General features: G+C 37.6%; 1 protein-coding gene across 8 annotated transcripts in view; it reads right to left on the reverse strand.

The window, feature by feature from the left end:
• Positions 1 to 27,679, reverse strand: part of ALS2 (ALS2, alsin Rho guanine nucleotide exchange factor) — a 72,436-nt gene that overhangs the window by 31,353 nt on the left and 13,404 nt on the right. For 6 of the 8 annotated variants that reach the window (XM_021076185.1, XM_021076179.1, XM_021076183.1 and 3 more), the window contains 10 exons: positions 27,125 to 27,279; positions 21,833 to 22,752; positions 18,329 to 18,686; positions 15,160 to 15,328; positions 14,144 to 14,240; positions 10,296 to 10,373; positions 7,482 to 7,664; positions 5,177 to 5,348; positions 2,909 to 3,089; positions 1,092 to 1,157 (listed from right to left, as the gene is read on the reverse strand). In XM_021076185.1, the coding sequence (XP_020931844.1) occupies positions 1,092 to 1,157; positions 2,909 to 3,089; positions 5,177 to 5,348; positions 7,482 to 7,664; positions 10,296 to 10,373; positions 14,144 to 14,240; positions 15,160 to 15,328; positions 18,329 to 18,686; positions 21,833 to 22,752; positions 27,125 to 27,279 (2,379 nt within the window). Of the gene's footprint in view, positions 1 to 1,091; positions 1,158 to 2,805; positions 3,090 to 5,176; positions 5,349 to 7,481; positions 7,665 to 10,295; positions 10,374 to 14,143; positions 14,241 to 15,159; positions 15,329 to 18,328; positions 18,687 to 21,832; positions 22,753 to 27,124; positions 27,280 to 27,679 lie in introns of those variants that run through there. The other 2 variants (XM_021076186.1, XR_002339419.1) reach the window with 2 other exon arrangements.

Below are 27,679 nucleotides of genomic sequence, written 5' to 3' on the forward strand. Positions count from 1 at the left end.
AAGGCTATTTAACTTTATTTATTTATTTATTTATTTATTTATTTATTTATTTATTGTCTTTTTAGGGCTGCACCTGCTGCATATGTAAATTCCCAGTCTAGGGGTCGAATTGGAGCTGTAGCTGCTGGCCTAAACCACAGCCACAGCAATGCTAGATCTTAGCCACGTCTGCAACCTACATCACAGCTCACAGCAACACCAGATCCTTAACCCACTGAGCAAGGCCAGGAACTAAACATGCATCCCCATGGATACTAGCCAGGTTTGTTACCACTGAGCCATGATGGGAACTCCAAGGACATTAACATGTTAAAAAAAATCAATTGTTCTTCAAGTTTTAGAAGGGAGCTTTTTAACCCTATAAATAATATTTACCAGAAACCTAAGGCAATCATGTTTAACGGTGAAATATTAAAAAGCATTCCCTTTAAAACCAGCGATAAGATAAGAATGTTCTTACTCTTTCTATCAGGATGTAAGATCAAAAGCAAATATCTCAAAACCCTGATGCCTGGGTTTAAACTTAAATCTGGGTTATGAGTATATACCTGAAATGTTCACTACCAAAATATAACTGATTTTTTAAAATACTTCTTGTTAGGTCAAAACTTGCTGAGAAACTACACAGTTCAGAATGACAGGCTTACATAAGAGGCTTTTTAGTATTTATTACTTATCCAGAAGCCAAATGCAAAAATTTTGCATTTTGCACTTTTCTCTGTACCATCACATACAAAAATATTTGTTCTTTGGAACTGAAGAGAACATTGCCATTTTTTTTTTTTCAAAGAAAAAAATCATGCTCAATTTGGTAAAGAGGGTTGTTCAAAGTCTCGGGGATAATAACTGGTAGCAGTAAGGAAGGGCCCAGATCTTGTGGCTTTTTCAATACCATGCTACTTCCAACGATAATCAGAGGCTAATAACATCTACCTTTTATAGAGTTGTAAGAGTTAGTGAAAGTCTCTACTTTGATTTGTTTGGTAAAAGGACCAAGTTGAAGTTTTTCCTGGGCACTCAAAAACACCCAAAGCTATAAAACATGACCTCTGGTTGTTAGAATAATAATTGGAATGTACATATTTGCTTACATGGCAGGCTTAGCAAGAAGCTGGAATCCTCCCATAACCAGGAAATTTGTAATAGATGTGCAATACCTTGAGCAAAAAAGAAAACACACGTACATTAGTGTTAAACAGTGAGTTTGCTCTCCAGAGTTTTCGAACAAGCATCTGGTATCTCATCAGTGAGTTTCAGAACTTTTATGATGTTACCATTCATGAACTGTAAAGAACTGAAGAAAAGGGCAGGTTACGTGATGATCACAATAGAGGGAAAAGCCATTTTAATAAAGATGTTAATAGGACTTCAAAAAAAACCCAACAAACCCTAAAGTTATGCAGGAGATGCCAGAATTTATTTGATAGATTTTACCTTGATAACTTAACGCACTTGATAAAATGTGATTAAAATGGTTGGATTTTTAATAAAAATTTTCTCTAATCTTCACTTTAGGTCTCCCAATTAAGTCTTGAGCAATAAACAATAGGGACAGTGAGAAAATATGTTAAAAGAACTTAAGTGAAAAGGTGTTAGAAAATGTTGGTTAAGCATTAATCTACTGTTAAAGAATAAGCCTTGACAGACTGTCTTGTGCCATGTATGTTTCTTCCACGATCCTGGGCCAGGTAAACGGAATCAAATGACTTTGAGAGAGAAGGCAAATTCCTACTAAAAAGAGCCCAAGATAATGTACAAGTAAATATAGTTACAATGGTAAATTTCATGTTATGTACATCTTACCATAATTAGAAATAATTTTAATAATTCATAAACAAATCAAGAATTTTAACTTTTCTGATCTATATGAATACATTATTACATTAAAAAAAAAGCCTGAGATATCAAGATAAAAAGCATTTCCAAGCATAAGGCCTAAAGCATCAGAGCAGAAATAGACTATGAGATGAGTACAAGTCAAAAAAGAAAAATTATACTAGTAAAAGCTGAAACTTATACCGCCAAAAAAATCTAAATTACTTCAAAAAAGTAAATTGGTATTAAATTATACTACTTTTCATGTCCGAAAGATGATGAGTTAAAAGACTCTAACCAGGGTATTTCTTCCCAGACAATAGCTTCAAATATATTCAGATTTCTAAGAACTAAAATCACATACGTCTATTTGCACACATATGCCTAAGTCTAAAAGGAAATATACTAAGATTATTAACAATGGTTATTTCTGGTGGTAGGATTATAGGTGACTTTAAAATCTATACTTCATATCAACAGCATAACCTAATGTACATTAAAACAATACTTAAATTATGCCTCACCGCATAACGTAAAATACAAATTAAGAAAAAGTGAGAAATATTTAAAATCTCAAATTCAGTTAGGGTATTTTTCTTGAAAAACATGAAAAGAATCTTGGATCACTATCCTAGGTTTATTATGAAAATATTTTTATTTTAAAAATAGTTTGCTCTTTAAACCCTCTATTTACACAACAGTGAAAAGCAGACACTGGAATGGCTCTATACTTACAATCAGTAGTTGGTCTTAAAATAATTTTAGTATAACTTACTTAAGTAAACAAAACTGTGCTCTAAAGAACCATATTTATTATAGTACCCTTTTGTAAATTAAGTATACTATCAAGCATTATGCTAGAATACAGAAGGACATTTGAGAATGCATTATTTTGAAATCTTTTTTTTCCCTCTTAGCGCAGACTAAAATTTAGCAATGCAGAACTACAGTCGTTTTAAGATTAAAACACTGCTTTGCAATTTCTATTACCTTATATCACTCTCCCTAATCTAGTCTCTTCTGATTAAGGAGCTGTTCTCCTTGGCAGAATAACCCTGCAGAGACTGAACATGACACGGGACTGGATACTTGCTCTGTATAACTATCCAAGAAGAGACTTGCATGCTTCAGGATGACCAAACTCCTGGCTTCCTTTATCCCCTGAAGGAAGCTGCTCAGTGAGGTTCCATGCTGACCAATTAGGTAACACAGCTTGCTGAATCGGCTTGCCACCTCCTGCAACAGCTGGACTGTACTTGCAGTGCCCAAATTTTCTGCAACAAAATTATGATGAGGGTAAAATAACCTAAAGACTCATTATCTGAATACTTTCTTAGGATCAAGATTACGAATTGCCCTTTTCTAAAAACACTTAACATGTTGAGATGTACTCGCAACTATGGAACCTAAATAATCCCAGTGTTTAAAAAAAAAAAAATCACAGAATCTAGTCATTGGCAGGAACTTTTTTTTTTTTTTTTTTTTTTTGGTCTTTTTGCCATTTCATGGGCCGCTCTCGCGGCATATGGAGGTTCCCAGGCTAGGGATCTAATCGGAGCTGTAGCCACCAGCCTACGCCAGAGCCACAGCAACGCAGGATCCGAGCCAAGTCTGCAACCTACACCACAGCTCACGGCAACGCCGGATCGTCAACCCACTGAGCAAGGGCAGGGATCGAACCCGCAACCTCATGGTTCCTAGTCAGATTCGTTAACCACTGTGCCACGACGGGAACTCCATTTGCAGGAACTTTTTAAAAACAAATTTATAGCACCCTACAGATTCTGACTCAAGGGGCCAAAGTTAAGCTCCTAGGATGAATATATTAAAAAGAAAAGCTTTTCAGGTAATTCTCAAGATCAGCCAAATTTGAGAACCACTGAGCTAATCCCAATTCTTCTTAAGGGAAGTGAATTAATACTTAATTAATTTCATACACCTGGTTAGTGACAGCCAGAAATTAAACTCAATTCTACAGTTATATCTTGGTTAACATTTTCAACTTTTGTACTGACTTCTGCTCTACTTGCCCCTTGGATGAGACCAACCCTTCAGTGCAGAGAGGGCAATCCAAAAATGAGACTGCCGAGGTCACTCTTAACTTTATAGAGGGCATCAGGGGATTAGTGCTTTTTCCCAGTCCAAAGCTCCCAACTTGCACGACTTCTCTCCAAGCAGTGAGGCTGATGAGCAGACCAGATAAAACCAACAAATAAATCAGGAATCAGAACAGGAAAAGGGCAGGTTTCACTTTCCTTTCAGAGCAATCCAGGAAGCTTCCCGCTTGGATTGCTTCCTATCCCTTGCCAATGCCCTGGGATGTTGGGCCCCCGCACCGGAGAAGAATTTATAGAACAGGAACTCCACAACATTTTAAAAAAACAAGACATGTTAAAAACAAAGACAAATGCAGACAGACCCCAACTTAGAAAAGGACTGAATTCAGAAAGACTCTTTAAGTTTGTTGTCTGAAAGGAAGATGTTTTCCCATTAAAAACTGGCTGACCTACACAAAGCAATGGCCCCTTAATGTGGAAAAACTGGTATATAAACAAAGCAGAATTTAAATACTAGGGTATTGGTCTGAATTCTGTGTCCTCACAGGTGGTCAGGTGTCCAGGAGAAAGGGAAGAAAATGTTCTTCCATTTTCTGAGCATAGGGTCAAAACTAGAAAAGTTTTTGGACTAGGGGAACCACCCCCCACCCATTCTGTATTCCCTTCTAACCTCCTCAAGACCCTAGGGACCTAGTGTATCTGGACAGCAGCACTCCATCCAGGACCATCACTACCTGTCCCCTCTACATTATCTCCTTACCTTCGATCCCTTTGGTAGTTGATCACAGCTAAGAAAAGGGATCAGATTCAATCAATTCCTGCTAATGTACAACAAGACCTTTAATTCTCATACCAGTTATCCACATTTTGAGAGACTATTTGTAAATCCAAATGAATCTCTACTTGATAAAATTCTAAGAACCAGAAGAAAGAAAATGAAAAATTCAGGTAATATAAGGTAAGGTATCTTAGGACCAGTGGGGCAAAAGTGTCAGGCTCCCAGGATCAACTTTCCCAAAGTTCTGCTTCTCTGACATGAATCTTCTGAAAGCTCCCCATGTTTCTACTTCCAAAAGGAAAAGGAGCTCTGGGAGTGGGAGGATAGGGCAGAGGCAGCTGGACTACTGACAAAAGGGAATGAGTTTGTAAGGTGTCAATTGCCTGTGCACAAGAAGAGATTGGAAAGAAAGGAGTAGCATACAACTCAAAAAGTTTTCTTTATTTGTGATATAAGAAGAGCAGACAAAACAGGACTCCTAATAACTAAGTGGGTGGAGAGAAGGGAGGGGGAAGGATCTACTTACCTAAACTGAGAAGAGGCCTGAGAACGTGAGACTTGATATCACTCAGTTTGGAATAGAACCGTCTTTCCGTAGTAGCCAGCTCATGGAGGCTGGCAATATAGCCCATGATGTTTTTGTCCACCAAAGCTAGACAGCTGTCTTTTCCTGCTGTCACTCTGCTTATATATCCAAGCTAAAAAAGAGAAAAAGAAATAGATTAAAGATAAGATGTACCTTACCAGTAGCGATTTGGACACTGAAGTTTGGCTCATATCAGCTGGTGAGCACCAACAGGAATTCTGCAAGTTGGTTAATTAACCACTAGTAGTGTGAAAGTGGCCACAGTTAAATTATTTAAAAAAAAAAAAAAGGAAAAAACTACAAATCAGGGCTTTGGTTTTCTTTTATTTTGGTTTTAGGGTTGGTTTACCAGTACACCATTGTTATATATGTATATCACAATTTATATGTCACTACAGACATCTATACTTTTATTTATTGCCACGACACTTTTATTTCATATTACATGTGGTTAGAACCACAGACAACCTAAATATACAAAGATCCACGTGATAGCGACACACGTCTAAGGACCTCTTTTGTGTGCGAAATAGATGAGAGCAGACAAGCTCTCTATGCTGTATATCAAAATATCAAGGATCTAAGAGCTACCTTTTAGAAGTACAACAGAAAAGCCTCTTCCTTAAAAGGGGACTTGGTCATTTATTCATGACACCACTGAACAAAAATATTCAATGTCTTTTGTCACACAGCCCTATTAAACTAGGTAACCAAGCTGCAGGCTTGATAGGCTATTAACAGCCCATGGTAACTAAAGACACATATTGAGCCTCATCCCTTTCATCAGTCTATTTCATCCTTTATCTGGACTGTGGAATCTTTAATGAGGAATGTGGAGCCAGGGCCAAGAACTACAAAGAGTCAATTAGTATATCTGGAATGACAGGCTATAGGTCAAGAGCCAAATCCTGGCCAGTGTTACTTTTAGCAAGAAAGATCTTGTCCCTATATACATTCATAACTTACATATGTAGCCAGAAAAACAAACACAAAGGATAAAAAACAATCCATAGGAGGAGTTCCCATCATGGCTCAGTGGTTAACAAATCTGACTAGGAACCATGAGGTTGCAGGTTCGATCCCTGGCCTCACTCAGTGGGTTAAGGATCTGGCATTGCCGTGAGGTGAGGTGTAGGTCACAGATTCGGCCCGGATCCTGCATTGCTGTGGCTCTGGTGTAGGCCAGCAGCTACAGCTCCGATTTGACCCCTAGCCTGGGAAACCTCCATATGCGGGCCCTAGAAAAGGCAAAAAGACACATATACAAAAAAATCCATAGGATATATTATTCAATAAGAATAAAACATCTAGCATGTACTAGCTTTAAGGGTTAATGTCCTTACAGTGTACCACTTGGAAGATGCAAGTTACTATAGCGAGAAAAAAGAAAACCAGACGTAGGCCAATGGTTTTAAGTTTATGAAAAAGGGCTAAGAAGTAGGAAAGCAAAGAAATTCAGATCAACAAACTGTTTTCCTTTATAAACACAAGCAAACAAAATGAAATGCTAAGAGGAAGAGATGGGAAACAGCGCTGTTGGCAGTCTGTCAGGTCTGCCATGAGCCCACCTCCAGCTCCTGCAATTTTTACCTCCACCAATAGTTAAAAACTCATCTATTTGTATTCTGATTCACCTCTGAGGGCTCCATAAACACAGTGAAAACTTCACTGTGAAATATACTTTTCAATATTCCTCTAAGTGAGGGTGTTAATTCAACAAATATCTATATAAGTATTCGCTATGAGGATACATAGTAAATGTTATAAATTTTATTTATACATTAAATAAATGTGTGAGATGATGACATGCATTGCGGAGAGAAATAAGGCAAGAAAAAGAGGAGTGAGAGAGGATGGGAAGTGATTGCAATTTTTTTTTTTTTGTCTTTTTAGGGCCACACCCATGGCACATGGGGGTTCCCAGGCTAGTGGTTGAATCAGAGCTGTAGCCACAGGCCTAAGCCACAGCTACAGCAATGTGGGATCTGAGCCACGTCTGCAACCCACACCACAGCTCACAGCAATGCCAGATCCTTAACCCACTGAGCAAGGCCAGGGATGGAACCTGCGTCCTCATGGATACTGGTCGGGTTTTAACCGCTGAGCCACGACGGGAACTCCGGTGATTTGCAATTTTAAATACACTGGTCAGAGACACAAATAGGCATTCATACAAACAGTAACAAAAACAAAAGACTTATCGTGTGTTAAAGAATGTGGGCCTTAGGATCCAATTCCTGTTCACCTTACTACAGGAGAGAAGTACTGGAGTCTTAGTACCACTGTGATTCTCTGGAAGGTTGTCACCTTCTGTTGGATCCTGTCGGCCACTGTAATAGAGCCCAGGCTGGAAGTCTTCTGTATCCACTAAAAACAGGGAATAATCTTGGCCTGCAGCTACACTCCAGACTCCATTTTCACTATTCATCTGCAACGACAGGGAGAGAGTTCTGTCCAAGATGAAGGAATCAGATGGGAATTCAAATCCACAGGAACTAGAATGTTAGGTCAAACAGGTGGGTGTAAAGTCAGTCAGATCTCAGACAGCAAAACTCCCCCAGTAACATAACCCCATCAACTGCTGAACAGATGCAGGAGTGAGATAGAACCCTTGTTCAACCTGTAATTGAGAACTGGATTGTTTTATAAAAACCTTAAAAAATGGAATTTAAAAAGGAAAAACCAGAGATCTGATTTTTTTTTTTAATTGTTACTTTTGGAAGTCAACACAGGACTTGCCTATACTACAATCGAAAGCCCAGAAACTTCTAGAGCCCTATTCTGAAAGCTAGAATACATTTTTGTCCATTTAAATTCTGCTATGTGCACAAAAATCAAGGTGAAAAAAAAATCTAACATGGCCAAATTCCATTCTGGGCAACCCAACTCTTGGGTGATAAAATTCAGTTTTCCCACTTGGAACTCAGTACTTCTCTGACATGACTTCACTGTGTTCCAGGATGTTGAAACAGACAGGACCCTAAAAGACCCTCTACATGGATCACCTAGACCCTGGTTCTCAGTGGCTTTTGCAGTAGTAGTGGCAGCAATCATCTAGGAACACGTTAGAAATACAAACACAGGCGCAGAGGGGGTTGGACCTGACAATCTGCTTTAACAAGCTTCCCAGGTGATCCTCAGGTACACAAAAGTTTGAGAACCACTGCCTTAAACCAATGGTTTTTAAACCTTAGGATTTCACACAGTGAGTGTGGAGTCACCACGGAAAAGCTGGTGCCTGGGTTCTGACCCCACCCACCTCCATCCTTCAACTGAAATAGTTCCATGGCTATCTCTTTTATGTAGGGAATTCTGCACAGGTTTTATTTGAAGCAAGTGTTTTGCTATGAAAAATACTGTCCCAACTTCCAGACTCAGCTTCAGCCATGACTCCTACACTGAAAGCAAAAACACTTCCAATCTGTTAGATTCTCTGGATCTACCTAGGGTCCAAATGCTAGGTAAGTGGGAGTGTGTATGTTGAGAGTGTGTGTGTGTGTGTGTGTGTGTATGTGTGTGTGCCATGTCTCTACTACTTTACAGCTACGCTCTTTCAGCATGATATAAGATATATATATATCTTCTCAAATTCAGGCTAACCAAATAACTACTTCCCACTGGTTTTGGAAAAAATGAGTTAAAAAGTCTCACAGGAGGAAAGAGTCATCTTCTTTAGTCTCTAATCAAAACTAACTCAGCTCTCACTCTGCCTTGACTTTAATTCACAGATTAAATGACTTCAAAACATTTTTCTCACCTTTCCCAGGAATAAAAACCAAAACTCTGATGCTGTATTTTCATATGTACAGTTAGAGAGTAATGAAACTAAAACCTTATAACTCTATTCTCTCTTGTCTGACTCTAAAATGTTAAACAAAAATTTTATTTCCAGCACCTCCACACTATTACCACACTTTCCTTAGTATGAATAGATGCATGTTCTATTTTCTCTAAATATATAAAAAACAAGGAACAGTGATTTGTCTTATTTTTAATTGTGATAAAATATCAGAAATTGAATAGCTTACCACTAAAATGTTTTATGCTGAAAATATTTAGTACCAGAGCTAGTAGTAACAACTGTTCCCTAATGTTTTACTTAAGTCTTTTCTTTTTGGTAAAACTAAGTTCTCTGGAAGGAAACATAGCACGTAAAGGTCTTATACAGTGATGGATGCACAGTGTATAGTGAATACATGAATCACTGGAGTAAGTATTAACTGTGGCTTATATTGGGTCATTTCCTGAAATTGAAGTAAGCATCTTGTTTTAGTCTCTACTACTCTCAGTGGAGAGAGCCATGTACTGGGATGGGGGCGATATCAGACTCCAACCACGAATACAGGAGCTCCACATCCCATTCTGTTAGGCCATCAGGATATCACCATGTATAACTCCCTGCCCACAACACTCTCTCAAACAAACAAATCTTAAATAAAGAGTCAATACTTTTTGCTGCAGGGTGCTGGGGCAGAAACAAGGTTGAAAAACAATCCTCTAAAATTGCATCAAAGGGACTAGAAGTTAGCAGTCTCTGAACAGCATTACATAAACTAAAATTAATTCATACAATAGTGAAGCAATCACCTGTATTTTAGCTTCCCGACAGAAAATTAGAAGGGTTACAGAAAGGTTCCACTACTCTATGTACGTGAAAACGTAACAAACAAAACAAACCATCAAATTATGTTACATAAAAGTCAAACTTAAGTGAGACGTCAAAGAGTAGGCATTATTTGGCAGTATAAAGCTCAGTAATCAACACTGCAGTCCTAGAAACATGTGCTTTAAAACAAAGAACTTCATTTTTCACTTAAAATATTATGTATGAATACTCAATGAACAATGGGAGCTAAGAATAAAAGAAATATAAACACATCAAAAACAATCATTTAGCTTGAAAACAAGTGGCTTCACTTTTTTGAAAATCTTAATGTACATTATAAGAAATTTAGGTTACAAACAAAATTTTCCTAATAACGTGAAATGAAGAAATGTAAAGTGTTATTATTTAGAAATCGGAAATACTGCTATAAAAGTTATCAAGTTCTCAAAGTACCTTTGCAAGACGAGGAACCGTTGTTGGAAAATCAGAATGCCCAAGCTGACCAAAGGTATTGCTACCCCATGAGTAAACCTACAGAAAACCACAGGAACATAGGTGAGAGGTGTGAATCTGATTGTGCACATCAATTCTGAATTTTTATCACAACAAATACATACACTAACAGTTACACAAAAAGTACTTACACTGGTCTTTCCACTCATTAGAATAACGGATATTAAGAAAATTCATTTTTAAACAAGACTGAGATAATGGGCAGAGTACATGGGAAAGGCACAGGATCCAAGGATTACAATAATAATCATTTTTATTATTTATATTATATTATATATAGCATATAATTATACTATATTAATACTTATGTTATAGTACATTAATAAGTTATATTATTATGTATTTATTATTAACATTTTCAGGTATTTATTACTGGTCAGGCATTGTTCTTAATATATTTTCTATGTATTAATTAATGTTTTATTCTCACGACAATCCTTTTTTCTTTTTTTTTACAGATAAGGAAATCGGCCCACAGAGGTCACAAATTTCTAAGTGGTGGCACCAGGATTTAATCCCAGGAACTATCCCATTTTTCCTCTTCAAAGAAAGTGATTAAAAAATAAAAGTAAATACTATGAAGAAAAAGTAACCATGACTATTTACTCCATGGATAGGAGCACTATGGAATAACTTGAAAGCCTTTTCATATACGAAAATTTGTCACAGGAGAAACACTAGTACCTATGCTCCACGACAGATAAAAGATGACCAGATCACAAGGGCTATGTTTAATGAAAATGGTTTTGTTTATTCTGATTATAAAAGCAATTCATGGTCATTGTACAAGACTGACAGTACAAAAAAATAAAAAGAAAGTGAAAATCACTGATGATTAGAGATAACTACCTTGTTTTAGGAACATACACATATATGCTTCCAGAAACTTTAATATCTACTAGATATAACGAACATACAAAATGCAATAAAATGGGACTCCACTATCAATGCTGTGTTGTGCCCTGATGCTTTTTATGTAATGCTCTGCACTAACATTTTTCTAAGTCAATAAGTGTAGAGCTACAACATCATTTATAATTACATAAAACTCCACTGTGGGTGTAATTTAATCAACTGCCTAATGGAGGAATGAATATTTATTAATAATTTCTTTCCAATTATTTAATATAGAAATTACATTAAAAATCCTTGAACATAACACATTTGTGCATCTACTTCCTTAGGATACATTACCAGGCAAAGAACTCTGGGTCAATGACATTCTGATTTTTGATACATATTGACAAACTGTCTTCCAGCAAGGTTCAATATACAGGAGTTCCCTTCATGGCTCACTGGTTAACAAGCCCGACTAGGATCCATGAGTATGCGGGTTCGATCTCTCAGTGTGCTAAGGATCCAGCTGTGAGCTGTGGTGTAAGTCACATGTGCGGCTTGGATCCCGAGTTGCCGTGGCTGTGGCATAGGCCGGCGACTACAGTTACGACTCGACCCCTAGCCTGGGAACCTCCATATGCCGTGGATATGGTTCTAAAAGAGCAAAGAAAAAAAAAAAAGGTATAACACACATTTCCGCCAGATTTTGTGTACCTTTTCCCCACATCCTCACCAACACTTAGTATTAAATGCAATCTGTTGACAGAACACCGTAAACCAACTAAAATGAAAAAAATCATTAAAAAATAATAAAAAATAAATGCAATCTGATAATGTGATAGGTAAGAAAATTTTGTTTTAATTTGTTCATTGAGTAGTTGATCATCTTTTCATTTGTTGCTGGCCATTTCTATTTCTTCTTCTATGAATGGAATACAAATATCCCTTGACAACTTCTCCTCTGTGGATCAGATAATAGCACTGTCATATATGCTACAAATGTTTTTTTTCCCAGTTGTTATGTATCTTAATTTTGTCTGTGGGTTTTTGGTTTCTTTTTTGTTTTCTGCTGTGTAGGACTGCTGAATTATTACATAGACAAATATATATCATCTTCACTCTAACTTCTGGTTTTAATGGCATATCTTTGTCTACTCCTAGGATTACTGAAAAAAAATCACCTAAATTTGTTCTTATATATGTAAGATTTTATTTTTTAATCTCTATATCTTTAATGCATCCAGAATTAAAGTATGTGAGATTATCATCATTTTCTTCTGCAAATAAGAAACTAGTGGTTCTAACAGTATTTACTGAATACTCAGTCTTGTTTCCCCAGCTGATGTGAAATGCCCATTTTTTATCAGATACTAAATTCTCATATATATTTGGGTCTATTTCTAGTCTATAGGTACACTTCTGTTCCAATGGTCTGTTTGTAGTTTTATAAGATTTCATAAGGCTAATTCTTATTCTGTTCTTTCTAAGAATTTATGTGGCTCACCTCTTATGTTTATTCTCCCAGAATAATTTGGGGATCATTTTATTAAACTGAAATTATTATTTCTTTTATTGTACCTGTGGCACATGGAAGTTGCCAGGCCAGTGATCAAACCATAGCAGTAACTGGAGCCACAGCAGTGACAATGCTGGATCCTTAAACCAGTGCACCACCAGTGATCCTTATGCTGTAAATGTTATCGTGGAATATTGTGGAAATTGTACTTACTTATACTCTATGACTTAATGATCTAGGGAGAAATGGCACTCTTGCAACACTGATTCTTCTTACACTAAAAATAAAATTTCTCTCCCTTTACTCCCATTTTGTTTTATAAATTAGAAGAATTCTCAAGTTTGTGTCATATGGGCTCCATACACCTCCTATTAAGAATGTTCCTATTTCCTTAATACTTTTGTTGTCACTGTGAACTCCCCTAAGTTTTCTGTTTTATCTTAAGTATATAAGAAAGTTTGCAAGTTTAATGTTTATTTTGCAACTACCTTCCTAATTTATTTTTAAGCCTTTTAATGATACAGTATGTTAACAACAAAAAATGATCTTTTTCTTTCCTAATATTTAAATTTATATATATGAGCTTTATTAGTTCTTTGGCTAGCCTACTATACGATATTTAAAATACAGTATTTTAAAGGGTTTAGAATCTTTTACTGACTTTTCCTAAAAAGATAAAGAGACTGATGAAGAATCATGAATACATTTAAGAATAACTGAAAACAACTACCTTTCTTAGATGGATTTATGTATACAGCTATGGTTTTAAATGATTCTGAGGATCAGTTTTTTGTTTGTTTTGTTTGTCTTTATGGAGGTTCCCAGAGTAGGGGTCAAATCGGAGCTGCAGCTGCCGGCCTACACCACAGCAACACCAGATCCAAGCCATGTCTGCAACCTACCACAGCTCAGAGCAATGCCAGATCCTTAACCTACTGAGCAAGGTCAGGGATCAAACCTGAGTCCTCATGGATGCTGGTCAGATTCCTTTCCACTGAGCCATGAAGGGAACTCCCTGAGGATCAGTTTTAAGTCCCACAATTTTAAGAGAGAAGTGCCTTTTGTTTTCTTTCCTTAGTGTCTTATTTATGAATTTTCTTTAACAAGGGATAAAAATTGACCAATACCCTGGAAAATTTTTTGTTCTATTTTTCATTAAGTGCACATTATAGAGAGCTTCTGTATCAAATAGATCAAAGTTGAATCTAAAGTCTACAGTCACATGTGGGTCTTCGGTCAAGCTGCATTATTACTCTAAACCTCTTTCCTCCTCTGCAAAATGGATATAATACAGTGCAATGTAAAACACAGGAAAGATCAAATGAGATATGTAATTGTTGCCTGACATATACCAGACACTCAATAAATGATGGTTCAATCGTGCATGTTGGCCTTCCATGAATTTAAGATCAGCTTTCAATGGTTTGCCGCCTACCTGGGATTTCGCAGTAAGTGCAAGAGAATGGTAACCACCTGCCTCCAGATGGATTACTTCTTTACCATCCAGACATTTTACACACAATGGCTGAAGCCTTAAAGAAAAACATACACACACACACATAAACTCAAAGAGAGAAGTATTGTCAGCAAAAGTCACAGCCTTTCTCAAATTACAGAGTGCTTTCCAGTAAAAGTAAGCATTTCAAAAGAAAACATTAAAATACTGGACTTGTGTTCAATCTACTCCCAAATATTATAAGAAATTTTGATGGTTTCTAACTAATCTTTGTATATTAATCACCAATTAACCACCATAACTTCAGAATATGTTAAGAATCGTAAAGCAACTAAATGATTCTTATGGTAGATTTTACTTAGCACAATAAAATCTAACCATAGAGAGGTGCTGCCTTTCTTTTTAAGACATGGTTACCTTCACTCTGCTAAGAACGAGACATCTATATTAAGCGGCTGTTTTAGATAATCATTCTATTTACACACCTTCACAAATATCTACAGTTAATATCATGAGTTCCTTTTAAACAACAGTTTTTCAATGAAGGACATGAATAGACATGGTTTAATATCATGGTTATAGTTATTCTGGCAGCAGCATAGAGACATCTTTCAAGTAAAATTGGTGGCTTTTTGTAAGGTAAAAATTTGAGCCATTCAAATGTTCCAATGAGATATAATCTTATACCAAACACCCCTTTCTGTATTTCAGGATGACTAAACATCAAAGAAGAGGTCGAACGTTCACATGGATACCAAAGTCCCTTATTGTTAGGGACAAATTCAAGACGAAGAATGAAAAGGTTTTTTTTTTCCCCCTTGTTTGCTTTGGCTTTTTTTTTTTTTTTTTTTTAAATCAGAGTTAATGGTGTATAACAATCTAGAGTTAGAAGGGACCAGATTTCCTCTATGACTTAATGGAGATTTGGAGACCTTCACAGAAGAGAGGTTATTTGTTTAAGCCAATTCCCACCAGTGAACACTGGCGGCACTCACCTGGGCAGCACGTCACCATGCCCCAGCTGTCCGTCCTTCCCTTTCCCCCAGGTCCACACCTCTGTTCTCAGAGAAGGCAGGAGGGCATCCGCTTCTCCGCTATAAGTAGGGGTCAGAACCACTGTTCGCGTTTTCACCCTCGCAGCCCTTCTCAGGAGCCTGGGGGAAACTGAAAACAAACCAGAGATGGGTGAGGGAGTCAGATGCAATTGGGAAAAAGGTATCATTTTGATAAACTGTTGATTTTCAAAGAAATACACTAAAACGGTATTTGTGAAGCATATTCTACAGGTTCTCTGCAAAAATGGGGATTAAGTAGTCAAATGAGTTTGGTAAATACTGCCTATTACATTCTCTCCTCCCACTCCCTGTCCCATAGAGATTCATACACACTTCAGCTGCTAAAAGTGCTGACAAGTCCTGCAATTAAAGCCCTGTTTAAGTTGGTTCCACCCAGCCCTACCTACTTCCAAACTTTTGGCCACAGAATCCTTTTCTGGATAACATTTATGTTATACAGGATGTCTGCATAACTTTGCTGTACACTTGAAACTAACACCATACTATAAAGTAACTATACTTCAATTTTAAAAAGCATCCTATGAACTTGTATCCTAAAGAATATGCTTAACAAAATATAACATCAAGGCTGACAAATATTTTTCCCATTTCAAAGCAGAGTTAATAGTTAAGCCTTTCTAAGTTAAGGTCTAAGTTCAAATGTAAATATTATAATAAAAATGTATTTTCGGTATAAAATTTTAAAGTTTCTATAGTGGGGAAGTGCTAAAAAGCTTTTTTTGTATTTTGCCTGCCCACTTTAAATTAGTTTATAGAGAATTTAATAATCTTTAAAAAAAGAATACTGATATCTTTTAGAGTGTTTCAAACTATAACAAAGGCATATAACACTGTGTAAATCTTATACATCAGTTTGGTGACAAGAAATATTTTGAAGAAAATCATCAAATGTCACTAAGTGTTGACTTAGTCACTTGGTACTAAATTGTGGGCCACAAAAAAGCGATCATGACTGGCTAACATCAAAATCTTTTCTGGTGAGTGTACCATCCACTTGTACACACAGAGACTCAAATAAACCTACGTGAAGTTTCCTCATAGATGTATTCCAGGTAATTTTAAAAGAGAGAGAGAAAAAGAATACATGGAAAAATTTTCTAAAGATATTTTAGGTTACTAAGCAAAATTAACTTAAGGAAGTAAGTCTGTCAGTAGGACTGTATATTTCATACAGTCCAATGACAATGACAAAAATCTCTATCTCACACATGTGGTTCACAGACCTTCTGAAAATGCTAAAGGGCATTTCAGAGTACGAAAATATTGCCCCATGATTCTCATTCAGACTTAAAAGAATTCATGGGATACACACACACACACACTAATCAGGACTAGGGTTCCACTTGCATAGATCAATCTGGCCGCAGTGAGAATTAGAAGGAAGGACAGCAGTAAGTAGAACAAGTATAGGGAATAGGAGCAGAGCAGAAATGGTAAGCTTCAGTCTACGATTCCTAACTTTAGAGCCTTGCACAAAATGGTGTGAACCAGGAGTTGGTAATCTACAGGCCATAGGTTAAACACAGTGCACTGCCTATTTTTGTAACTAAAGTTTTTTTGGTTTTTTTTTGTTTGTTTGTTTTTTACAGCATACATGCCACATGGAAGTTCCCAGGCCAGGGATCAAATTCAAGCTGCAGCTGCGACCTATGCCACAGCTGCAGCAATGCCAGACCTTTAACCCACTGCACCAGGTCGGGGATCGAATTCGTGCCTCCACAGCGACCCGAGCTGTTGCAGTTGGATTCTTAACCCACTGTGCACAGCAGGAACTCCTATTTCTGTAACTAAAGTTTTAATTGTAATATTACTCATTTATTTATGTACTGTCTATGAATGCTTTTAAGCAAAGTTGAACAGTTGTAATAGAGACTGTATGGCCCACAAGTCATAAAATATTTCTCTAGCTTTTTACAGGACAATTTTCCAATTCCTGATCTAATCCAATACTTCTTAAATTTTAAGGAGCCCTCTAATCACCTGGGGATCTTGTTTTATTGTATATTCTGATTCAATGAGTTTGGAGAGGAGCCTGAGATTCTCCTGATTCTCTTAACAAATTCCCAGATCCTATTGATGTTGCTGATCTGCAGGCCACATTTTGACAACCAAAAGTCTAGATGACTGTGATTCCTGAACTGAGTGAGAAATGTAGAAGAACCAACTGTGTAATATTCTCAATATTCCAAGAAGTTTATTGCTAATGGTTTCAAACAATGCGGTTTTCTCGTATTGAAGCTTAAAATCACCTTCACTTTAGGGTCAAATACATTAATTCCTCATTTAACCAATGATCACCTCTGCAACTTCATCTATGTGGAGTACAGATCCCAACTAAGAAATCGAGGTTAACAACAACAACAACAACAACAAAAAAAAAAAAAAAAAAAAAAAAAGAGAGAGAGAGAGAGAGAGAGAGAAAGAAAGAGGCTAATGCAACATTCCAGAACAGTAAAATAAGCTTCACAATGAGGTTCATAAGCAGAAGCAGATTATCATGAAAAAGTGAGGGTCTAATAAGTTATTTCTAAAGCAAAGGAATATGTAACTTTCTTTTAATTAAATAAATTTTGACATTTGAATATATTAGCTTTAGCAATTAAGAAAGTGAATTTAGGAGTTCCTGTTGTGGCTCAGCAGGTTAAGAACCTGATGCTATCTCTCTGAGGATGTGGGTTTGATCCCTGACCTCACTCAGTGGGTTAAGGATCCAGAGTTCCCTCGAGCTACGGTGTAGGTCACAGATGCAGCTCAGATCTGGTGTTGCCATGGCTGTGGTGTAGGCCAGTAGCTATAGCTCTGACTTGATCCCTGGCTGGGAACTGCCATATGCTGCAGGTTCGGCCATAAAAAGAAAAAAGAAAAAAAAAGCCAATTTAGTATAACATAGCATGTGATGTCAGGAGCATCTTGGATTCATCACTTCACAGGAGTTCCTTATAGCACAGCAGATTAAGGATCCAGCATTGTCACTGCTGTGGCTGGGATCACTCCTGTGCCAAGGGTTCAATCCCTGGCACAGGAACTTCCACATGCCATGGATGTGGCCAAAAAAAAGTCAGTTCACAAAAGCTGGTTATTTCCTTACCCTGTGACAACAATCCAGGGAGGGAGAGTCTTCGGGTGCCTCCCTCTGATTCTTCTTCTCTGATATCCACGAGACTTGAACTCTTCTTTCCTTGCATTGATTCCTGTTTAACCTGTTCTTCTCTGCTATCTTTCAGACCTTCAGGGCCCATGGAACTACTGCCTGCCTGAGCTCCGGGTTCGCAAGGGACTGTACTATAAAAGTTCATCACTTTCTTAAGAGACAAGGCCCCAGCTTCATAGGTAGCAGCCACTCTCACACCAACAGCAGATGCACAAGAGACCACTAGGCTGTTTAGGGCTGAAGTGCTTGTGGTTGGTGGGCTGTGAAGATTAGGAATTGCTTCTTCTACAAGAGGCTAAAATATACACACACAAAATATATATATATAAATGTAATCCCTCATACAACAAACAATCAATAAAAAGTATAACATCTAACATTTTTGCGAATTAAAGAATCTAAAATAACAGATTTCTTTATCTCCAACCTAAAGGTATGCCTTTGTGGTCATGGATTTAACACATTATATGGAAATGAGTGCTTCAAATACAGGTACTTTCCTTATCAAAAGTATCTCCTTTTTTTTTGAGTGGTATTTTATCGTGGTATTTAAAAATAGGCTCCAGCTACTTTTATAAAATTAAATACAGTAGAGGAGAGAAGGGAGGGAAGGTATGGAAACCATAGCCTTTAATATGAAGTAATAGTCCTGGACAGACTATTGAAAAAAAAATGCAAGTTTCACTATTGATCACTACTAGGAAAATTTACACAACTTGCTACTAAGAAATAATCAAGAAAAAATATATTTTAAGAACAAAAGGCTTTTCCTAAAACATTTTATATACGGAAATTTATATATGGCAATATATAGGCAGAAAAATATATTATACCTTTGAACTATCAGCCCTCAAATTATGCTCTGAAATTCAAGTCCTTTTAAGAGTTAACAACACATCAATGAGTTATTCTCCATGACCCAGGGGCAAGGTGAACTGAAGCATTACCTTCGCTCTCACTACACTGAGTGAATGTGATAGGTTAATCATTAAACATTTGGATCCAATGTTCTTAGTGTCCTTCAGAGCTATATTAGAAAGCCAACTAGCGTTTCCTAATATCTTGGTGAAAAATCAGTTAAAACCTACTCTGAGCGGTCAAGTACTACTGTTTACTGAAAAAGAAAGTCATTATGTGTACCCACTAAACACACAAGAAAGCTTTTGGCTTAAGACCCTAGGTCACAATGAAAACTTTGTTTTCTATGCTACCCAAATATCCCAAAGGTATATACACATTTCTCAATTTGTTCTAAACTGAAAACCAAATCAAAAAAACGTTTAACAGTGGCTTCTGATTTTCTCTTTTTCTGGGGGGAGGGGGGCGCTTCTGATTTTCTTAAAATAATTCCTGTTCTCTGCACAGTGCCTGACATGTAGTAGGCCCTGGATACATTTTGTTGAATTAAATACTAAGTTCAGAAGAGCTATTTCTGTCTGAGTCTTTAATTAAAATATCCAACAAAATAAACAAATATACTACATACAAGATAAACACAAAGTCTATCACTTCCTTGGTGACACAGTTCCCATAACAACTTGTTTGGAAGAACTAGCGTCACTATTTCCACCCTCTGTTTACAAAGGCTCATAAAAGAAGCAGGGACAGTATTTAGGGGTGACTAATTTAGGGAGTTCTTATCATTAGGTGGAGATATCACAAAACTCTACATAAACTTTAAACTACTGTTCAAACTGGCTCCTCTATTTAGTTATATTTAGCAATACATAAAATAAATAAACAAAAAGACATGCTCAGCAATTTGATGAAAGACATAATTTTAGAAGTCCCAATCAACCAATAATAAAATTCAATAGAGATATGTGCTTCATTGCCAAATACTTTGGTTTATTTCACAAAAGTGAGATATTTTTTCAGTTACATCTGGCTAGAAGAAAAAAAAACTCATCCTAAGCCACATAAATTCCTAATGATTAGCTGTATGATTGAAACACTATTTACAAAGATGGAATTAAATTTAGTTAAACACACACTGCCAAAACTAGCATAGATTAAAAAAAAAACCAAACTTTAAATGTTTAACCAATTAAGTCCAAAGGAAAATGCAATTTCAATGATGACAATCTGTTAATCCAATGAACTGTATACAACAAACTTTTAACTTCAAGTTAAATAAATCAGATGAATGACTTTTTAATTTGGCTTTTGAATCGTCAAAGTCTAACTTTTTAAAAAGCATGTACAAGTCCTGTTAAATTATTACTTTTGCTTTGTTTAGATTTCTTCTTTCTCCGAACAGCTTAAAAAAAAAAAAAAATCAAGTATCTACAAGGTTCAGTGAGTGGACTGTGAAATAAAAACTGTTTCTAAAAACACCTCTAAGTCATGTTCTCATTCTGAACGTGTGAACAACAGTGATGAAGAATCGAGAGGCTGTGTTTTCAAAAACCTGAAAACAACGCCACGCAGGGCAGCTTTTATGATTAGACGTTTTTGTTTAGATTTGTTTCTTAGAATTTTGGTAAAAGCAAAAGCTTAACACTAAGAATAAAAAACCGAGTATCCTTTAGGACAATTTGTTTTAGACAGGGGACAAACTTCATTCTATGCCCCTGATAAGTAACTTTTTTCTGTTTACTACAAGTTTTCAAACACAAGTTGTTTAAATAAGGTGAAAATAGGAGCTCCCGTCGTGGCGCAGTGGTTAACGAATCCGACTAGGAACCATGAGGTTGCAGGTTCGGTCCCTGCCCTTGCTCAGTGGGTTAACGATCCGGCGTTGCCATGAGCTGTGGTGTAGGTTGCAGACGCGGCTTGGATCCCGCGTTGCTGTGGCTCTGGCGTAGGCCAGTGGCTACAGCTCCGATTGGACCCCTAGCCTGGGAACCTCCATATGCCGCGGGAGCAGCCCAAAGAAATAGCAAAAAGACAAAAATAAATAAATAAATAAATAAATCAATAAATAAGGTGAAAATATTAAACCCTGCTCCAAATAAGGACCACTCGTATAAATGAAACGAATTCAAACCATGTGTGATGCCAGTAAGGTCTAGTCTGCCTCCAACGAGGGATCTGCCACATAGCAACCTTCCCTGATGAAGAAGGAAAGGACTTTTCTCTATCGGATCTGAAGGGTGCTACAAATACAGATCAGAGAGTTCTTTGCAAATATATAGTCATGTTAGACTCTTCATGAGCCCACCTTAACCCATGTATGACGGAAAAAAGGAGATTTTGATACGTAACAAAACAAGCCCACAATATCTTTCAACATCGTAAAGGGTCAGGATTTGAACATAAAGAGCAATTTTGAATTAATCCAGGGTTTTTCTTATCTGGGCTTCCACAATAAAACAGGTTTATAGTCAAACTCAAAAAATAAAAAAATAGTACCAACCCTGAGGCATGTTAAAGTTTCTCAAGAAAAACTCTTATGTTCAACTCTACTTACACCTTTATATTATAAAATTTAGCAGGTACCTGAGATGGCATTGGCTTTTCACCATTCTCTGAGTTTTCTCTTACTGAATGATCTGACTGCACGTATTCATTTACTGCCTGAGGGTCAGGGTATGGTGGTGAGCTTCTTGCAGGAGGAATTTCAGTTGTCCCCATGTCGTCTTGTGGGGAGGAAATGGTCTGAACACTCGTGGTCTGATCATTTCCAACATTCAGTTCGGTGGCAGCAGGCAGCGCATTCTGCGTGAGAGCATTCTCAAATACTTCTCCCTGGCTGTCGAGGGTTTCAGTGGAGGGGGTGATGGCAGTGCTGGCCTGGTTTTCTGACAGGGTCACACCTAATGGACAACAGTGGCTGTCGGATATGATCACATGGTCTTCCTTGTCAGTCATCGTAATTAAGAGCTGGCTGCACTGGTTGCATCTTTCGGGCACCGGCTTCAGGTCCTGGGAAGGTAGGCACTGGACCAGGGCTAAGCTGTGGAACGCACCACAGGCGACTTGCAGCACGACTCGCCCAGCAAGATGTTCCACCTTTTGTGGCTTTGTCACTGGGAAGGTAGTGGTAATGAGACCCAACTGACAACCGGTACCCCAGGCCCAAATCTCTCTGCTTATGGACAGTGCCAGAGTGTGCTCCTCGCCGCATGCCAACTGCAAGATCCTGACTGCTAACAAAGGGCTGGTCTCAGAATCAGAAATGCTGACAGGATTGGGTTCTGGAACATACTGCTGGTTCGCTACCGCACACTGGCCAGCAGAGTTCTCCCCCCACATGTACACTACGCCACTTTCTGTCACTGCTCCGCTGTGGAAACTCCCTGTTGCCACAGTAACGACATATTGCCCAACCAGGGCATTTTCTAGAATGGGGCTACTCGGACAAAGCTCTGCTGGTTCACTTCTCCAGGGAAGAGTCCCAAAGCTGTAGACCTCACCATCTGAAGGTTTAAAAAAAAAAAAACGAAAAAGAAAAAGTGAGTGAATTAACTAGAAATTTTTTCAGCTTTTAGTCCCCTCTAGGTTTAACAACATAGAATTTCTTGTTTTCATTTTCAAAAGCACAGTTGTAGAAACTTGGTTCAAGCATACAGCATTCCACATTGATTGATCTTTTAACAAATAACATCTCTTGACCCTGGGACATACAGTGACAATTTCTACAAATTGCGGGAGGTTACGTCAAATGAAGGGTAATGCTCCTCTCCTTCAGCCTTATCCTACAAATTCCTAGTATCAATCCGTTACGAATAGCTATCATCATAGGCTGCTACAGAAGATGATTCCAAGAGTTCAAAACCAAAACAGATCAAGCAGACACCTTTGCTAACATCTACAACATTCACTACAACTGAATAAGTGAGAGCAACAGAGACGTATGCAACGGCACAACAATATTAGAGATTCGCTTTGGCCAAAACCATGAAATTAGCTTTCTACCTCCAGGCTGGACTGAAATCACCAATGTTAACAAGACGTGGCTGTCTTCACGGTGTGTACCATGTTATGCATAATTCAAAAATATTTTACGTGATATATATTGTGGAACGAGAGCCTTTCGGAGGTGCCATTTTGTTTAAAAAGCAAACCAAAACAAAATAACCAAAGCAAACAACTAATGAAGCGGTGGCTGGGTAGCTTTAAAATTAAAATGGAAGGCAGCGAGGTAGGTACATGAAGGATGATCACCTATGTGTGTGTTCAGGTGTGCTATCAAGTCTTACTGCAGGTGTGTCAGGAGACATGTTTCTACCATCTTTTCTTAGCCTCTCTGCTTCTATTTTCTATGCTGAAAACTCCATCTTGTCCTGCTTGAAAAACAGTCGCAGTGCTGGTAAATAACTTAAGCTTAAGAACAAAGACCAAAAGGTAGAAGTTATTCATATGGTCAGATGAATGAGGACAAAATGCGTTGGTCTAGGCATGCGGGACCTGTGCAGATTGGCACACTGCTTGCACAGCATGATATGTCCTGTTAAAATAAGAAAAAGAGGAGCCTCACGGCCCCAGGGGGCTTATGAGGGGTCATGAGCAGGATATGCATGAGTAAGGAGCACAAGGTGCAAACCTAGGCACTGAGAGGCACAATGGTGATTCTCTAGATGCTCTGAATAAACAACTAACGCCAAGCTTCCTCAGTGCTAATGACTGTTAAATGCCTAAAGGTCAGAATAAAAGCTTAACCAGCTACCATCTATGTGACTTTAAAAATAATAAAAGAACTATATACTGCACATACAACCCCCTCCTCACTTGATGTAATCCTAAAAAGCACAATAAAAACAGTGTGATTTCTTGAGACAGGGCTCTTAGTACCTGAGACCTTGAGTCCCCCGTGTCTTGTTTTATGTTAACCTTTTCTTAAGTTTCACAGCACCCATTCTTCAGCCCTCACCTGCTGAGCTGGTCTCGGCACAGGCGTGTGGGAACTGGTGGGGGGGCATATGCAAATGATCTATGCTAGCTAAAAAACTCAAATGGAACAAAGACTTGGCCATGAGTTTTGAAAAATATTAAACCAAGCCTACTATCCATTCTTTCCTACATGACCAAAGACTCATTCCTTTTTTTTTTTTTTTAATTAAGAAATAAGTACTACCCCCCAACAAAAGAAGCAATTGAGTCACTGATGAAAAAAAATGTATACTTCGGAGTTCCCGTCGTGGCTGGCTCAGTGGTTAGCAAATCCGACTAGGAACCATGAGGTTGCAGGTTCGGTTCCTGGCCTTACTCGGTGCATTAAGGATCTGGTGTTGCCATGAGCTGTGGTGTAGGTTGTAGACATGGCTCGGATCCCACGTTGCTGTGGCTCTGGTGTAGGCCAGCGGCAACAGCTCTGATTAGACCCCTAGCCTGGGAACCTCCATATGCTATGGGAGCGGCCCCAGAAAAAGGCAAAAAGACAACAACAAAAAAGTATACTTCATCTTCGGCCTATTATACATTGAAGATACATTTATAACACTCAAATTAACTCACCACAACATTTATGTAAGGAAAAACACAATAGTGGCTAGAGGGAAGATACAGCTTTTACTGGAGAATTTCTAATTTGCAAAGAGTACTGTGGAGAAAAAAAGTTCACTGCTTGAGATCTTTTAAACTTTTCTTCCAAAGTGATATAATACAATTGCAACAGCTCACCTACACTTTCAACTGAGATTATTCTAGAAGAGTATTCTCTCTAGAGCAAAACAGCAAAGAACTGAATGTTTTGACATATTTTTTTTAACCTAGAATACCTCAAAAAAGGTGAATGAATAAGGTGACCTCACTGAATTATGAACTAATGGTTAAATGGAACAGAGACAAAGAAACTTGAAATTTTCTAGTGTTTAATCCGTGCTATTTTCCCACTTAGAGAAGAAAGCACTGGAGATATTTGTGCCATTTCAAGCTACACAGTTATATAGGATGAGATTTTTTTTTTGTAATTTTGACACCTAAACCAGGACACTGTAGGGTTTGGAAAAGGGAATAGGGAGCTTGGCAAGAGTGAAGCCATCTTGCTGCCACAGTCCATCTTGGTGAACTTGAGGTGACTCATACGAGGGCTCTCAGAAAAACAAAGTCATTAGGACTTGAGAAACTCCGGGCCCCGACTGTTCTAAAGAAATTCAAAAATAGCTAGATTGTACTTGAAGTTAATCATTCAAGTAACATTATAAGGCATTCTGTACAGCTATACATCTTTCTGTATCCTGTATGTAACTCAAAATTAATGTGGCATGTTAGACACGTAAGCAAGCACTATAAATGCATCTCCCCTTTTTGTTTGGGGTCCATGATTGGAAAGCGATTCCCCATGGACCTGCCGGCGTAATAAAGCTGATCTCCATCTTCCTCGAGTGGCCTCTGAGGATTTCTGGGAATTCTACAAACTGCTTAAACATGAACATAGGTTATTTATAAATTTTTGAAAAGTTTTCCCTCAGTTGTCCCAGCCTTTTAGGTTTGATGCTAGAAGTTGAAGACATCATGTTCACAAAGGATTCCTAACTATCTTATTGAAGAGCTGATAAAACAACAATAACAATATACATACCATATATATATATATATATATATATATATACACACATATGCTTGAGAACTACAGATTTTGAAGCCCACAGGGCAGATATTGAATATAGTTCACATTTTAAAAATAAGGTGTTTTTTTTCCCCCAAATTCTGACCTACGGTAATAGTATTATGTATCATCATAATAAAAGTGACATAATAATAAAGAGGTTAGAAAGAAATCCATGTTCACCCCATAAAACCACTATGGTCAAATTTTAAGCTCTGTTTCCTAGAACTTGTCTTCCCTTAGTTCCTACAAGGAAAACACCAAAGCACTGTTAAATACTTTACAAATGCTTACAGAGTAGAAGTTTATGAATTAGGTTGATGGTAGTTCTGACCCAAATCAAATTTGCCATGGCTGAGTTGGTAAAATGCCATCAAAATTAAAGGCGGCGGCTCTCTCTATAAATTATAGCCTATGTTTCTGTTATATAGATTTATAGATTTTATTGCCTGTTCTTATGAGCTGTTATTTATGCCTGAGAAAAACTGTACTGAGAGAGTATAGCCAAGTGATTTAAAAAGGAGACTTTGAAATCAGACTCTCTGGTTTCCCAACCTGCCTCTGACCCTTTAAATAGCTGTGTGTCTTTGGGAAAATGATTTACTCTCCCTGACCTTCAGCTTCCTCATCTGTGAAGTGGGGATAATAACAGCAGCTACAGCATAAGGTGACTATGAGGACGCAGTGAGATAATACATGTAAGATGTAAGTGCTTAGTCAGTGCCTGGCATATATAATTGTTTAATAAACATGAGCTATTATTAGCATTATTATTCTGATACTTTCAATGAACAAAGGTATAGCAAAAGGGTCTCTGAAATAGGTAATCTTTCAAAAAATCTATTTTTTTTCAGGTACTTATCACTATAAAATTTTTTTAAAATATAATTCTCCCTTTTATTCTAATTATGGTACATCTTAAATTTAAGAACCTGATTTTTTTCTTTCTTTGGCCACACCCATGATATGTGGAAGTTCCCAGGACAAGGATCGAACCTATGCCACAGCTGAAACCTGCACCACAACTCTGGCACTGTCAGATCCTTAACCTGCTGCACCAGGTTAAGGATCTGATTTCTGATAAAGGGACTAAGGACATATTTTAAAAACAAAAGCGCATAAGCTCCTACAAAGTTAATTAAGAACCTCTGGTATTCATTCAGTAACTCACTTACCTGCTCTTACACTCTCAGACATTTGTCAGTTTCAGTTAGTATTTGCTAAGCCATTCTCTGTCATACCTTCTGTCAGAAGAACTCCGTGTTTCACTCCAAGGGCTGCCTGAAGAACAGTCTTTCCTGTCCAGCCTGGCAATCTCTCTGGTGTTACAGAACAGGATCCTGCCTGCCAGACATGGACCAGGCCTCTTTCTTTGGATCCTTCAGCCTCTTGTGAGCTACAAACATGAAGCGAAATAGCTTAATTGTTCCTGCAGTTCAGAACTGTATCTTTTGTTCTTAATACTTTCATGAGGTTTGTAGCTTTTACCAGTAAGTACATGGGTGATGGGCTCAGAGAGCTGAGCATCAATTTTATGATTTGGTTATGACACAGGAATAGAGATAAAACAACTATTTATATTTTAAAAAATCTAAGGATAAACCCACAAATTACTAAACCCATAAATTACTCATCTCTATTTAAGAAGCAAACAAAATCTGGGGTTTTTTTTGAAGTTTTCTGATTTAGCAACACAAAATTTCAAGATTCTAATTTCTCAATTCATCGATTCCTTGTTTAGATATTATAGTTATAACATGTCCCAAGTTGGAGTCTTATTTTAAAATTTTAGTTTT

This window comes from Sus scrofa, chromosome 15 (assembly GCF_000003025.6).
Source record: "Sus scrofa isolate TJ Tabasco breed Duroc chromosome 15, Sscrofa11.1, whole genome shotgun sequence".
Taxonomy (NCBI): domain Eukaryota; kingdom Metazoa; phylum Chordata; class Mammalia; order Artiodactyla; family Suidae; genus Sus; species Sus scrofa.